Source organism: Mustela putorius, unplaced genomic scaffold, assembly GCF_011764305.1.
Source record: "Mustela putorius furo isolate JIRA1106 unplaced genomic scaffold, ASM1176430v1.1 tig00000407_pilon_pilon_pilon, whole genome shotgun sequence".
Lineage (NCBI taxonomy): Eukaryota > Metazoa > Chordata > Mammalia > Carnivora > Mustelidae > Mustela > Mustela putorius.
This window is the reverse complement of record NW_025421373.1, coordinates 17407035-17422844: the sequence shown is the minus strand read 5'-3', so window position 1 is coordinate 17422844 and position 15810 is coordinate 17407035. Positions and strand designations below refer to the sequence as shown.

At 38.6% G+C, this 15810-nt stretch overlaps 1 protein-coding gene across 3 annotated transcripts in view; it reads left to right on the top strand.

Annotated features, from left to right (window-relative positions):
- The window catches only part of EMB (embigin), a 46061-nt gene that overhangs the window by 27969 nt on the left and 2282 nt on the right, over nt 1–15810 (top strand). For all 3 annotated transcript variants that reach the window (XM_045079541.1, XM_004737909.3, XM_045079540.1), the window contains 5 exons: nt 680–863; nt 1096–1184; nt 9328–9455; nt 11769–12048; nt 12815–12848. In XM_045079541.1, the coding sequence (XP_044935476.1) occupies nt 680–863; nt 1096–1184; nt 9328–9455; nt 11769–12048; nt 12815–12848 (715 nt within the window). The remainder of the gene's footprint in view (nt 1–679; nt 864–1095; nt 1185–9327; nt 9456–11768; nt 12049–12814; nt 12849–15810) is intronic.

Sequence of the window (15810 nt, the reverse complement as noted above, 5' to 3'; positions counted from 1 at the left end):
GGACCCTGAGATCATGACCCGACTTGAAGGCAGAGGCTTAACCCACTGAGCCACCCAGGTGCCTCTGACCTCGTGGCTTTGTACCGGAATTGCAAATTCAGTGAAAATGCAGAAGTACAGGTTGAGTATTTTAATTCTGCCATTCATCTGTATGTTTGTCCAGTCCCCACAAGAGTTTAAGGACTAAGAAGACTAGAATGACAGAATTAGTATAACACACAAACCCATATTTTACACAGAATGTTCTTGTAATAACTACGAATAGCACGATTCCTTAAAGGAGCCAAAACAGTTACTCCATTCTTTCTCTCCCTTAGGTTTTGTTTGTTTTTACAGTTGGGGTGTTTCTCTGGTTCGAGGATAGGGACCTCCTTGATACCGTGCTCTTTCCCCATATCCTCATCAGCTGGAAATTTTAAGGAGATTAAGATTATAGCCTTAGGCTTTTGCTATTCTGGTAATGTAACAAACACTTTCTTCCTCTGTGACTATGAAAGAGAATAATAAAGGGAACCAAATCTGTGTCGACAGAAGAATAATTCTTCAAAGGAATATTACATTCAGAAACTGGTGATAGAGCATTATTATGGATGACTTAAAACTGCTTGGTCTATATTGGTTGTCCCCTAAATGTAACTTTAACAACATCTTTTGTCTGGTTTTCTTTTGTGGCTAACAGAACATTCCAGTGTGCCAGTGGAAAAAAATATCACTTTAGAACGACCTTCTGCTGTAGAACTCACATGTCAATTCACAACTTCTGGGGATGTGAATTCAGTAAATGTGACTTGGAAAAAAGGGGATGAACAACTTAAGAATTACCATGTCAGTGCCACAGGAGGCATCCTGTATACCCAGTACAAGTGAGTACGTAACATTTTAACCTGCCTGGCTCAAGGAAATTCATCAACTTCTAAACATTTTTGATGACTGGGCAGTTTTGCCTTTGCTGTCTCCTGAAGGTTATGCTAATGGTCTAATTTGCATATTTACGTCATTGTTTCTATTTTAGAATTTTGATTAAATGCTGAGTCTTTTTCATTTTTATCAAGAAGTGTTTTGAGAACTAAGCCTATATTAATGGATTCTCTTTAGGTTTCCCATCATTAATAGCGAGCAACTGGGAAGCTATTCTTGTTTCTTTGAAGAGGAAAAGGAACGAAGGGGCACATTTAATTTCAGAGGTTAGTACTAATAATTTATAGAGTAATAACTTCAGCATTATATTTTTAGAATTCTAAACCCCCCAATTTTTGAATTACCATTACAATACTAAACATAATGGGCTGAGGGAGAATCATATACTTTCCACTGAATCTTAAGTGGTGACCTTAAAAATGGAGTGTCCCAGTCTCTCTAAGTGGTAGCATTTGCATTCCCAATCCATTCCCTAGCTTAAAGTGAGACTTTAGTGTGAAAGATGGGGCTGCCAGGTTCCTTGTAACAATCTCTCGAATTTCTTTGCTTATTCATTTGTTTAGCCCACTAAACTCAGAGCTTTTATATACTGTCTCTTTAGGTGTCTGAGTTACTGTACCCCTAGACTGTGAGACTGTGCTTTGGTGTTCTATGCCATTGGGTCTGGGACTTGGGGGTTTTAGGGAGCCATAAAATTTAAAAATAATACGGAGATGCACAAAGGTTGCCTGTTTTTGGTCTCTTCCAATGAGGACAAAACCCAGAATGCGATCCATAGCTCCTCCCTGTGGAATGAGAAGAAGTAAAATCAGAATATTTTACTCTTCCTCTCATTAGACCAGAACTGTAAAGGTCTCAGTCTCATAATAAAGACTAGTCACTGAGTTGGGCACTTATCTTCATAAAAAACCCCTCTTCTGTGATAGATTAGTGAACCACAGTGTCGAGGCTGCTATCTGGGAAATGTGGTCTATTGCCACATTAACTATTCTGGGCTTTGCTTCACATTATGTGTATTTCCCAAGGCACATGAGAAATTGTTCTCTACTTTTCTGGAAAATTGTGGGGTCTGGCTAGCCGCCCTGACAAAATACGGGTATTGTCTCCAAGGCCCTATCAAGAGCAGAATAGCCTGCTTCAACAGGATCATGATTTAAGGTGGTTCGCTCCTATATGGCTCCCTGCCTTCCCTCCGTTCTCACAGACTCATTTCCTTCACTTGGCTCCGTCAGTGTTCCTCCTTGGCAGATCTAATAAATCCTTGTGTTTATGCAATTTGGTCTCTGCGGAGGCAGAAACTATTCCCATCCTTTGATCATTTTGATCACGCGCCTCCTCTCTTAACCTCCTTTCCTCGCGTAATTTAATTTCGTGGAGGACAGATGCACCATACGTGTCCTAACCTTCTTCTCTTCCTTCCCTCGTCTTTTTCTTTCCTTCCTTCCCTCCCACTCCTCCCCCCTCTTCCCTTCTTTCTTTCCTTCTTAATGAGCTAAAAAGATATTAAACACCTGCACAAATACATAATCCTCTATTAAGCATTTTATTGAGTGTCCTTTCAATAGGTAAAGAAGTTCTGTAGGTTTTGAGGGAATCTTCATCAAATCTTGAGGCTTAAAGTGATTCCAGAGATTCAGTTTTTAAAAATTGTCTTTTTCAGTTGGTTAAGCCTCTGCCTTTGGCTCAAGTCGTGATCCCAGGGTCCTGGGATGGAGCCCTGAGTCCAGCTCTCTGCCCAGCAGGGAGCCTGCTTCTCCCTCTCTCTCCCTCCCTCTGTGTCAAATAAATAAAATCTCTAAAAAAAAAAAAAAAAGGAAAATTGTTTTTTCCTGCCATCTAAATAAGACTGTTTTCTAGAAATAGGTACTAATTACATCTGTTCACAGTTTAAATATTGAATATACTATGTGTTTTTCCTATTTGCTCTCTTATAATAAATTACTTAAATTATTATTTGGCACTGATCGGTCCTGCCTCTAATGTGAAGGTTAACAGAAACATTTTACTTTTCAATATGCCAATACATTTCATGCCATGTGGACTTGGAGAAAGCCTCTTGACTCCATATCTATTTTGAGATGACCAGGCGGATTCTGGCTGGCGTCAGGAGCACCAGCACAAAGCTTGGGTTTGAAATCAAATGCTTGAGGATTGCAAATAGCCACTGAATATTTACTGGGGTTTTTTTTTCCTTTTTATAGTTTTTTTAAAAAGTACTTTAGTTCAGTTTATTAGTTTGTTTGTTTGTTTGTTTGTTTGACAGAGATCACAAGTAGGCAGAGAGGCAGGCAGAGAGAGAGGAGGAAGCAGACTCCCTACTGAGCAAAGAACCCGATGTGGGGGCTCGATCCCAGGACCCTGAGATCACGACCTGAGCCGAAGACAGAGGCTTTAACCCACTCTGCCACCCACGCACCCCTGTTTATTACTTTTTAATCCCCACTTAACATTTGTATAACTTTTAAGTATGCATTATGTCTCAAAGACATTTATAAAATTAATAAGTTGGACCTTTCTAGATCTTTCATAAAATCATAATTTTCTGTAACTCATCTAAATTGAATATTGCTTGGAGAAATAATTTCATTTGATTACAACTTAAAGGCATCTGCAGAAGAGTTCCTATTATAGTTATTATTTAATTAGATCTGTAAGGCTTATAGGATGGCATCTATTTTTATAAATATCCTATTATATCTCCACATGGCTTGCTTATGGGTTTTCCTAAAAAGAAGGCTTAGTTTTCCTTAGCAATCCTACAACTGAGTGTGGTAGAAAGCCTTTTTTATCCTCTATTTTAAGTTCAGCCAAGAATAACCCATTTTGCTATTGACTATATGAGTCAACTAGTGCATGAGCCTGAGTCCTTGGAATAATTCATCAGCAGAGCCCCTGCGTGTGCCTTTTTGGGAGCTGGTTGATTTATTACTAGAGATTGTAAAAGGGCCTCAGCATCACTGATTAGTACAATGCAAAAAAACCTGCTGACTTTGTGGGTTTGTCTGTTGATGTTGGGTCCCAGAGGGAGAGTGAAAGTCACACTGGAAACTGGCAGGTACTAACATGTTGGTGATTACTTTTCATTCAAGAAAGATGAGTGGTGGGCCCCGTGTTTCTCAGTAGCTGGTCAACTCTTCTGACATGGTTGCTGAAAACTTCTATAACATTCATCAGTGTTAAAATCTCCTAGTAGAAAGATGCAGAAATTTAGCTGGTGAAGGATGAGATTTTGATGTCATCAAGTGCTGTGAAACCTTTCTTGGCCTGGCCGTCTGTCTCCGTATCCAAGGGGAAGGAGTATGGAATAGTACTATGTAGAATCGGTTGGAACTTCAGTTTTAAACCCCAGTGTTGATGTCTAGTTAGCTGTCTTTGACTATGTGGAAGAATCTTTTCCTAATTTGGTGATTCCTAAATGTCCTTGAGCCAAAAATGACCCAGGCTGATTTTTTTCCTAGTTCATGATATAAATCTCTAAGTTTACAACTCCATAGGGCTTTTACTATCACCAGGCAGATCCTGGGCCCCATCCGGACACTAGTTTGAATTTTTGAATTGTTGATTCATCTTCAAACTTGGATTCTACCAATCCCAAGACTCTCAGGAGTCCTGCCTTATCCAAAGTTTCAAAAAGTCAACAGCACACATTAAAATACTGTATCGTTGTCCTTCTTTGCATAAATATTTCCAAACATTAAGTAGCAGCCCAGAACCAACTGTGACCTCTGGAAAAGTTCCAACAAACTAGAGTTTCCTGACCTTGGTGCATTTTATAGTTTAGATCCACAGTGCTATTATCAGCCGTATAAAGTGCAGCAGAGCAGTAGTTAATGTCCACCTTTTCACATGGAACTCAGGAAGTGTGGTTCTGCTTCAGCTGAGGTTTGGAAGGAACCTTGTGGCTTCAGAAAAGAATCCTTACTTTAGCCAAGTTTGAATCTCTGCTTAATCTGCATGTTTTCAGTGGAGGCCTCCCCTGAAGTAGGGTTGACCTTTCTGGGAGCTTCTGTGTTCTCATACTTCATTTAACAATAAAGCCACACCAGGTGTTGCGCATATTGGAATGAAGTATGGCTACAGTGTGGTGTTGAACTGATAGACTCACAGTGTTCTGTCAGGAGGCCCTCGAAATAACTTCCTTCTCACTCTGTCCGATCATTCCTTTTCTCAACAAAATCTCAAGTAAAGAAACACACACCAAAAAAAGGACACTAAGGCGAAGTCACATTTTATTATTAACCAGCCTTGGCCACAAATGTTGCTGAAATTCTTGGAAGGCTTTGCCATACAGAAGGCTTCTTTCTCCTCAGTGAGGTTGTACTAACCTTAAGCCAAAGCAGAGCCATGGATTTCTTCACAGCCCAAGGTCAGTTAGGTCTTTACTCCACTGAACGCGAGGATAACACCCTCCTGAGCCGGGAAAAATATGCTGAACATGAGGCTGAGTTATTTATACCCCAGATTTCTATCCCTAGAAAACAGGGCCCAATCAGCGCCCGGGACAATTACTAATCCAGGATAATCCTCCTCTCTAAGACTGGAAAACCTTGAGGGCTGAATGAGAGGAGAGAATTTCTGGTGAGGTCACTGGGGACTTCATTCCACAGGCTGCTGCTCAGCCTCCCCCCCACCAACCTCCAGTGTCTAGTGAGGAAAGAGGATCTACCGTAAGAAAAAAACAGAATGGGGAGCCCCTGGGGGGCTTAGTCAGTTAAGTGTTTGCCTTCAGCTCAGATCATGATCTTGGGGTCCTTGAATTGAGTCCCGCATCTAGCTCCTTGCTCAGCGGGGAGCCTCTTTCTCCCTCTCCCTCTGCCTGCCACGCCCCTTGCTTGAGCTCTCTCTCTTTCTGTCAAATAAATATATAAAAATATATAATATTATAGTGATAAATAATATATAATATAATATAAAAATATATAATATTAATATAATAATGTAAATAAATGTAAAAAAAAAGAAAAGGAAACAGAATGAAATGTACTATGGTTCAGCATAATTTAGGCCTACAACGTTCTGATGCTGAAATTTATTGTCTTGTTCCTCAAGAACTTAAAATGTAGTTACGTTAATATCAAGACAGATGGTCATCCTATTCTCTTGGATCCTAGAGTTGCTTCCAGTTTTCCTATATTGGTTATTTGCCTGCAGTAGACTGCTGTCTGGGTTCCCGGATGAGCCCAGAGGCTGAAGAAACTGAACAAAAGTAGTTTGAGTTAATAGGGAGAACACGTACATGAGAGACACCATCTTTATTGTTATTTTAAAAATGCATGTGGATAGCAATTATTTTCTTATTTTAAAATTTCACTCATAGATTATGTCAAAGTACCAGTTGCTTTATTCTCCTTTTTCTTGTTAAAACCAGTATGTGGGGGTGCCTGGGTGGCTCAGTGGATTAAGCCGCTGCCTTCAGCTCAGGTCATGATCTTAGGGTCCTGGGATCGAGCCCCGCATCTGCTTCAGCATCCCTGCTGAGCAGAGAGCCTGCTTCCCCCTTTCCCTCTGCCTGACTTTCTGCCTACTTGTGATCTCTCTCTCTGTCAAAAAAAAAAAAAAAAAACCAAAACCAAAACCAAAAAACCAGTATGTGGTGAGCGGACCCTTTTTATTCTTAGATTCTTATGTAATATGTAAAGTTATCATTCCACGTGTCTCTTCTGCTCTATATACATTAGTCTGAAAGCAAGATTTTCTTTTTAACTTTTTAACCAATTTAATTTCTTGTTATGGTAAGGAGAAATAATGAGGTGCCCTGATTTAAATTGTTTTTAATTTATGCTGAAATTGTAATCCTTACACAAAAATCTTACTCAGCTGCTTTCACCAAGTACATGAAGGTGTGTTTCAAGCAGTAGAATTTGTTTCACAGCCTCACAAAGTTCTTTAACTGATGTTATTAAAGGATCTCAAAGCTCCTCTGTTTTTTCATTCATTGGGGCCTTGTCTCCTGTAAATTCATCCCCTTGAATTTTTCATCATTTTACTCTTTTGGTCTCCTTTCTCACATGGGCTGGGTGGTCTATAAAGGATTCAGTGTGGAGCCTTTCCCACGTTTTGGGGGTTTTTATGTGTTTCTACAGTTCTGAGATGTATTCAGATGAGTTTCCAGTTCTCTTTTTTTTTATTCTAAATCTTTTTTCCTCTCTGTTCCACATGACCAGCTGACCTAGAAATCATTCTCGCACATGATAATGATCTATCCTAGTAAGCTGGCTCATGACCACTAGGTAATAAGGCTGTGGGCATTACAAATTTCAAGGGAGGTCAGTTAAGAAAAGCTGTACCAGTACATGATCAAAACTTTGTGGTGTTTACTTTGCACCAAACACTTTATTTATTATGATCTCATACTTAATCCTTTACAATAACATGGTAGGATGGGTTATGACCTACTGAAGTCCTCAACGTTAGTAACACTGAAACTGTAATTTGAGTATATGTACTTCCTGGACCCAAATCAATTCTTGGTCATATCATGGCCACATTGTGCTGACTTCCTTCCAACACTTAATGACCTGACACTTGAAATGGACACATATTAACCACATATTAACTAAATATCCCTCAGCCTGTTGGTGACCGATCAGAATGTGGGACACTGGTGGCCTCAGTCAAAAGGAATGCTCAGAATATCTTCTGGCTGAGATGTTTTAGATAAAGACAGTCACATGTATTCATTCTCTCCTCTCTCAGGAGTGTCCTAGTGATAGCTGACTAGGTTTATGAAGTATTAGTTGGTGATTATAAATTTTGATTGGCAGTTCACAGCTTCAGTTGATTTAAAATTGTAGACCATTGAGTTCCATGGAAACATGTTTCCTTGGTTATGTAAAGTGTGAGAATCGATTTAGAGATTGCTCTGTTATCTTTCGTATGAATTACTTGAATCACTAATGCTGACATGGGTGACATACCTTCCTCTTATTTGTGTCTCTTTTTATTACCACTGCCTCATTCAATACCCAGCTGGCCAGCAGCCTTGATGAAGGAGAGAGTGATATGTGCAGTTGTATTTAGGCACATTTTATTTATTTATTTTTAAAAGATTTTATTTATTTATTTGAGAGAGAGAGAGCATGTGTGCACAAGTAGGGGGTGTGGGGGGGCAGAGGAAGAGGGAGAAGCAGACTTCCCGCTGAGCAGGGAGCCCAACCCTGGAGATCATGACCTGAGCTGAAGACAGATGCTGAATAGACTGTGGCTTCCCATTAGGCACATTTTAAACAATAAGGATAAAAGGAGACTGCCCACACCGATCATTGTAACCTTAATCACCTGAGGACAGAACTCATAAAGAAATCCTATTCTCCAACCTTCCATGGTAGTTACACAAGTCAGGATTTCTTTTCTCATGATTACCAACTATTTCCCCTTTCCTCATCTTTATGATTCATCCAGCAAACGCCAATTATCTTTGGGTAGTACAAAGCCAAGATCACTTAGAAAATGTATTCAATCTAGAAACCTAACTTTAGTACTTCAAACCAATCTTTGTATTTCTACCCTGGCCAATCCCAAAACAAAATATAAATACAGGATAGCAAGGGAATATCAAGCAATATTTATAACATTTGTCAATAGAGCATTAAAAATTCATACATGACTTTATACTTTCTCTCTGTTGCCAAATAAAAAAAGGAAAAACAAAACATAAAACCAAAAATTTGCTAAAATGAATAAAAGAAAGAAAGTAAAAATAACCTTCATTGGTCAGCCTACACCTCCAGTATAAGTGCACATTCAATAATATATCCTTTGAGGTCAGTGAGAAGAAACTGATTCCACGATGGAGTTTGGGTGGAATGCTTTCATTGCTTTGCTTATGTTCTGATGTTTTAATTTTCTTTACCAAGTTATTCATATCCTTATAACTTAATTTTTCTAAATTCAGTGGTCATTTTTATTCTGTTACTAATGGCACCTACCTCAAACTTTCTTAGGAAATTTATCATCCAAAACAAATAAACAAAAACAGGAGAAAAAGAGTCATAGAGACAACAAACCTGTGGTTGCCAGGGGGTGTGGTCTGGTGGGGGAAATGACAAAATGGGTAAAGGGCAGTGGAGGTAGGGGACTCCAGTTATGGCATGGATAAGTCGGGGGATGAAAGCTACAGCATAGGGAATAAGGTCTATGATATTATAATAGTGTTTCATGGTGATAGATAGTAGGTACCTGTGTGGTGAGCTTAACATGTAGACCGCTATGTTGTACACCTGGAACTAATGCAATACTGTGTGCCAACTATACTCCCAATTAAAAAAATAGTTTCACATTATATGAAATTAAAGTGATATAAGGAAAATCATGCTGATGAGAACATGGAAGGGGAATTTGTCTTCAACTTTAATACATGTCCCTATTCAAACTCTTAAATTAACGTATATTTCTCTAAATGTTTCTTAGTCCCTGAAGTTCAAAGAAAAAACAAACCATTGATCACTTACGTGGGGGATTCCGTTGTCTTGGTGTGTAAATGCCAGCACTGTGCTCCTTTAAATTGGACCTGGTACAGTGGTAACAGGAGTGTACAGGTAAGATCATATTTCTGTGATTTGAAGAAAACAAAATTCATTTATTTATAAATGAATTTATAAATTTTATTTATAATTTTAAATTTTAAATTTTATTTCATAAATAATATTAACAGACTCAGAATTCCTAGGACTATTTGTACTTCCGTTATCTTATTATTTAGTATGTCTTCATGAAGCAAGAACCGTGGAGTTGTCCTACCTTTCATGTTTTTAGCATCTTACATTACACATCAGAAGAGACTCTTAATGTGTTATTAACCAGTACTTTGTTTTTTAGATTTAGCAACTTACTTAAATTTTTTGAAAGGAAGTTATCATTCATTTTTAGTTGATGAGTTTAGAAATAACCCTAACAAAAACATCCTTTTTTCTTATCATTCCATGAAAGTATCTAGAAAAAAACAAAAGGTAGGTTTATTTTCCAACTTCTGACTCTGGAAACATTTGTGAAAGAATTTAATACAGTGATGACATTTGAGAAAAGAATGAAAATTTGGTAACTTAAACCTAGGTCTTGGGTTCTTTCAGTAAGTGTCATTGGCCTCTTTTGGCCTTCCAGAATCCAAAGGGAGGCCAAATACTTTACACTCCCACTAAAGAATTAATGGCTCTTCAAAGAGCTAAGAATAGTAAGAAATAATAATAAGAAATAATAAGAAAATCATGAGTATTCAGAAAATCATTCCTCACTTTCTTTCTTCCTCCCAAAGAGCTTCTAATAGCAGGGAAATTAAGGACATTGTCCTTCACGGGACACCTGTCTATTGCTCTGGTACTAATGAGCATTGAAATTAAAGTCCTGCAATGACAAGCTATAATCCTGGGAGGGACAGACAGTATGAGACTGTGTAGATCTTACAAGGAAATAGTAGGTTCCTTAGGCAAAATTGATAATGCCATACCCCGTTGAAGGGACCAGAGGAAGAGACTTAAAAGGGAGAGTGACTGATCCTGTGGTAACGCTGGTTTGAGTGTGCAAAGAAATCTCCAAATCACTTAGGAACAGACTTAAATCATTAATATTTCTGCTTCATTTCTTATTGATGATTAGGAAAGGCAATCATTTTAAGTCGGTAAATATTAACAAACATATATGTGAATTTATAATGATAAATATCATTTGTAGTGGCTTGAAATAAGCCCAATTTATTTCTTTATATGTGATACTGTGCCCCCCCCCCCAAAAACAAACCTAAATCTAATTGTATTAAACTCTTATAATGTGGTCTGTGTTTCTCTCCATTTGCTGTCATAATTTGCTCTCCATTTGGCCCTAAGCATGGGTCATATTGAGATGTGAGGAAAGTGTAGTATTGTGAGAACAGGTTACAACGTTAAGTCAAGTGTTTTTTTCAAAATGGAGACTAACCATTCGGAGGTGATGCCTCCGAATCACCTGGGGTGCCTGCGAAACATGCATGGCCTTTGAGGTATCAGCTCCGAGTTAGAGAGGGTACACTCGAACAAGCATCTCAGACAGTGGCAGGGCACAGGGAGCCAGGTCGCTTTAATTTGTCGGTGGGGAAGGCAAATAATAAACTCACAGACTATCTCCTTCATCCGAAAACCTCCAAGAATATTTGTATGCAGATCAGCATTTATTGAGCAGTGCTGCTGAGTGACAGCACAGTGAAGGCATCAAATAGCCTGAGAATAAGTTTTAATTTAAACGGATTAAATAACTCAGCTCCCAAAAGCTTAGTATGCCTCTGAGGAGGCTGGGGAAAATCCAGTGAATCTCAGGAGTCAGCTTACCTGAGAAAGAAACTCAGATACGAGAAGACAGGTGTGCAAAAGACCACAGATCCAGGCTCACAGTGGATTTCTACCATTCCCGCTCCACCAGCCTCACAGGCCTGCAGATTTCATCCTCATTTCCAGTCTGAGGAACTCCCCGTGCCAGGAGGAGCCAGTGATCTTCCTTTGTAGGAATGAACACATCTAATAGCTTCATTCATTCATTAATTCAGGAGTTGATTTGATGTGTGCCTGCTCTTGTGAAGGAGGAAGTAGTTTGAACAGCTAGTTGGGATTAGATCGAGAAACCCAGAGGGCTGGGATTTTTCTGTATCTTTGATTCGAATATTTACCTGCGATGCTCTACACTATAGTTTCAAACAAGGAGTACTTAGCACTGAAAATATTCCTTCCCTTTGCTACCTTTGGGAGATGAAGCTCTTGGGACTCTGTTATGTAAACTTCTCATAAACTTTACTATGCCTTACAGCTTTTGCTCAGAACTCGATCATTTAGGACGTGTGTCTTTTATGCAATATGATAGGAATGCATTTTGATGTTTTCTTGTATTAGGTTCCTCTTGATGTTCACATGAATGATAAGTATGCGATCAATGGAACAAACGCGAATGAAACAAGGCTTAAGATAATGCAGCTTTCAGAAGACGATAAAGGATCTTATTGGTGCCATGCAATGTTCCAGTTGGGCGAGAGCCAAGAAAGTGTTGAACTGGTTGTGATAAGTTATTTGGTGCCCCTCAAACCATTTCTTGGAATAGTTGTTGAAGTTATTCTTTTAGTGGCTATTATTCTGTTTTGTGAAATGCACACCCAAAAGAAGAAGATGCATACAGGTAAGATTTCCTTTTTTAGATAGTGTTCTTATGTTTAGATTTAATATATTATAATGGATTTAGAGTTTGAGGGAAATATCTAACTTCTGTTATTTGGAGTGGTATTCATTTAACATTAATGGTGACAGTGCTGTGAGCTTATATTGACGGTCTTTGTTTCAACTTCTTAAGAAATTTTAGTATGAAAATATACTTTTTCTCCTTTTGCTTTGGTGTTACTGGTACCTAAACACCAAATAGGTGATACATGCTTTGGTATTAGGATATTAGAAGATTCCCTGATAGCTTAACGTAAAAGATCTCAAAGACAAACAGTCTTTTCCTTAGATAACTCACTTAAAGATATTTTATCAAACATTCTGGAGTTCTCATAAGAGAGACATTGTCTGGTCAGTTCTGTTTTTGTAGCATGTGCTTGATAGACTGCAGGTTGAGAAACCAATACTCCCCTAAGAAAATTTATCTTACATTCTGCATTCTTTTCTGATTTTGTACGAGATTTTTAGTAACTTAAAGAAATAGAGGTCAATCAGTCTGATTTTGAAAATTGCAGGCACTAGACTATGCTCGATCAAAATTGCAGGTAAGGTCTGGAGAGCAGGGAAGGAGAACGTGATGGACGTGCGGCATCTCACGTTGTATGTCTCTCTCATTCCAAAGAGGGAAACCACACATTGCATTCTTAACATGGGGAAAGTTGAATTCAACATACATGCTCCATAAGAATAGTGAACCAATCTTAATGAATTCCTATTTTGTTATACAGATGATGGGAAAGAATTTGAACAAGTTGAACAGTTGTAAGTATAACTTTTACAGATTAATTTTCACTTGAGTAAAATACAGATAAATATGGAATTGAATAAAAAGTTTGTGGTTAGACTAGGTATTTACTCCAAAGATACAGAGGCAATGATTGGAAGGGGCATCTGCCCTCCAGTGTTTATAGCAGCAATAGCCAAACTACCTCTGTCCATTGACAGAGGAATGGATGAAGAAGATGTGGTATATATAGTCAATGGAACATTACTCAGCCATCAGAGAGGGTGACATCTTACCATTTACATCACCATGGATTGAACTGGGGGGTATTATGCTGGGTGAAATAAGTCAATCAGAGAAAGACAATTATCATATGGTTTCATTCATATGTGGAATATAAGGACTAGTGCAGAGGATCATAGGGAAAAGGAGGGAAAACTGAATGGAAAGAAATCAGAAACGGAGACAAACCATAAGAGACTCTTTTTTTTTTTTTTTTAAGAGTTTATTTATTTATTCATGAGAGACAGAGAGAGAGGCAGAGGGAGAAGCAGGCTCCCCATTGAGCAGGGAGCCCCATTCAGGACTCAGTCCCTGGACCCCAGGATCGTGACCTGAGCCGAAGGCAGATGCTTAACCATCTGAGCCACCCAGGCACCCCACCATGAGAGACTCTTAACTATAGGATACAAACCGAGGGTTGCCAGAACGGGAGAGGGGTGGGAGGAGGGGTAACTGGGGGATGGGCATTAAGGAGGGCACGTGATGTGATGAGCACTGGGTGTTCTATGGAACTGATGAGTTCTTGAAGTCTGTATCTAAAACAAATGATGTCCTATATGTTGGCTAGCTGAATTTATTTATTTATTTTAAGATTTTGCATATTTATTTGAGAAAGAGAAGACAGAGAGAGAGAACCAAGGGGTGGCGAGAGAACCAAGGTGGTGACCAAGGTGGTGACCCTAGGATCATGACCTGAGCCCGAAGGCAGACGCTTAATTGACTGGAGCTACCCAGGCGCCCTGGCTAATTAAATTTAAATTAAAAAAAAAAGTTTGCTATTAGGACAAAACCACAAGAGTATATTATGTGTGTGTTATTTTTTGTATACATCCATGTTCAGGAGAGGCATGTGGAGTTTGCCTGTCTACATTAGGATCCCCCCTCTACCATTCATTCACTTTTTACATCTCTGTGCTTCAATTTTGCCTTCAACAAAATGACTTTAATTATAGTATTTGTTTTATAAGGCTTTTGGATTAAATGATATTCTGTATGTAAAAATGCTTAGCATAGGCTTTGATGCACAGGGGTGTTCAATAACCATAAGGAAGTATTATTTGTATAAGTCAGTAATTCTTAACCCTGGCTATATTTTTGGTCACTTAGGATGTTCCTTAAAAATACAGTTACTCAGAATTTATTGGATCTCCTGGATCAGAACCTCTGGGATTGGTGCCTGGACATCTGGATTTCTTTAAAATGTCTGTCCCTGATTCTAAGTCTCTCTCATATGGACAATCACTAGTCTAGAATTTTATTGGTCACTGTTTTTGAAAGAACACATATTGGTCCCAGGTTCACTTAACAGCCGCTTTGTTCAGAGTGGAACATGAGGAGGGCTGAGAAGAAAATTATCTGGGATATAATACAGTTTGGTGAAGGTGGGAGTGACTAGTTCCTCTCGGCAGAGGATTGAGCGTGGAATCCAGTGATGGAGCTGCGTGAGACTGGGATTCAAGTCTGAGTAACGTAGCCGAGGGCTGGACCAGGAAAAGGAGATCAGGATAAAGCAGCTAGAAGAAACGTAGGAAACGGAAGGTCCGAGCCAATATAACCAACACAGAATGGCACCTACCTGGAGTTTATCTTCAAACGGCCAGCACAGGTTCTGAGTGTGGTCTCTAGCCATGGGCAAAGAGCAGGAGTGGGGTGGCCAGCTGTGATTTAGAAATTTGTAGACATTAGTCACATAGTTATTTTTATTCAGTTCACATATGGCAGGTAAAATAAATCAACAAAATATGAGCTTCAACAGTAAGGTCATCTCTCAGGAGTTCTGTAACCTCGGATAGGAGAAACAAACAATGTTGTCTTGGCATCAACTCTTAGAGTTGGAAGGAAGCTGCACCTCTTTCTGGTGAACTTGGACATTCAGTTTATGGTGCTTTGAATGTTTCATCTTTTTGATTCCCAGGTACTGATTCCCATTCTTAAACTTGGAGTCATGTAAAAAATAAGACAGTCATTCAGATATTTCAAACAGTTACAGCCTTGCTCAAATGCTGTTTTTCCAGCTCAGCTATCCCAATGTTTCTGGCCACTCATTTCCTTGCAGTCACATCTGGAGGCTGCTCCTGTCTCGGTGGATTCTGGTTCGTCTAAGACACATCCTGAAAGGGTAGCACCAGAACACTATGTAGTAGACTTACCAAATCTTAATTTAATTTTCATTTATGTAGCTTATCCTAATTTAAAAATATTTGTAAAGTATTTTTTTCTAGAATTCCTTAGGAGGAACGCCAAACTGATTCAATCTACAGTAGAAATGATTTACTTTCTTTTCTTTTATTGATAATTGGGATAGTGTACATAATATTCTCTACCCTGTATTGTTCCACAGACAGCACTGGCAGTGTTAAAGTTTTTATTTTATTTCTTATTTCAATATCTTTAGATTTATTACAAGTATCAAGGGCACATGAACTCATATGCAACAACCTTTTTACCAGTGTTCTTTTAGAATTTTTAGTTAGCAATGCACTTTTTTTTCTTTAAAGTAATCCCTATACCCAACATGGGGTTCTAAAATTTTTAGTTAGGAGATAAATTTTTCTTGATAGAATATATAATATATATTAATATATATAATATAGTATAGTGTAATATAATAATATATAGTATATAATGTGATAGTATTATTAGTATGCTTTCTATTTTATACTATATTAATAGTATAAAGGGACACCTGGGTGGCTCAGTTGGTTAAGCATCTGCCTT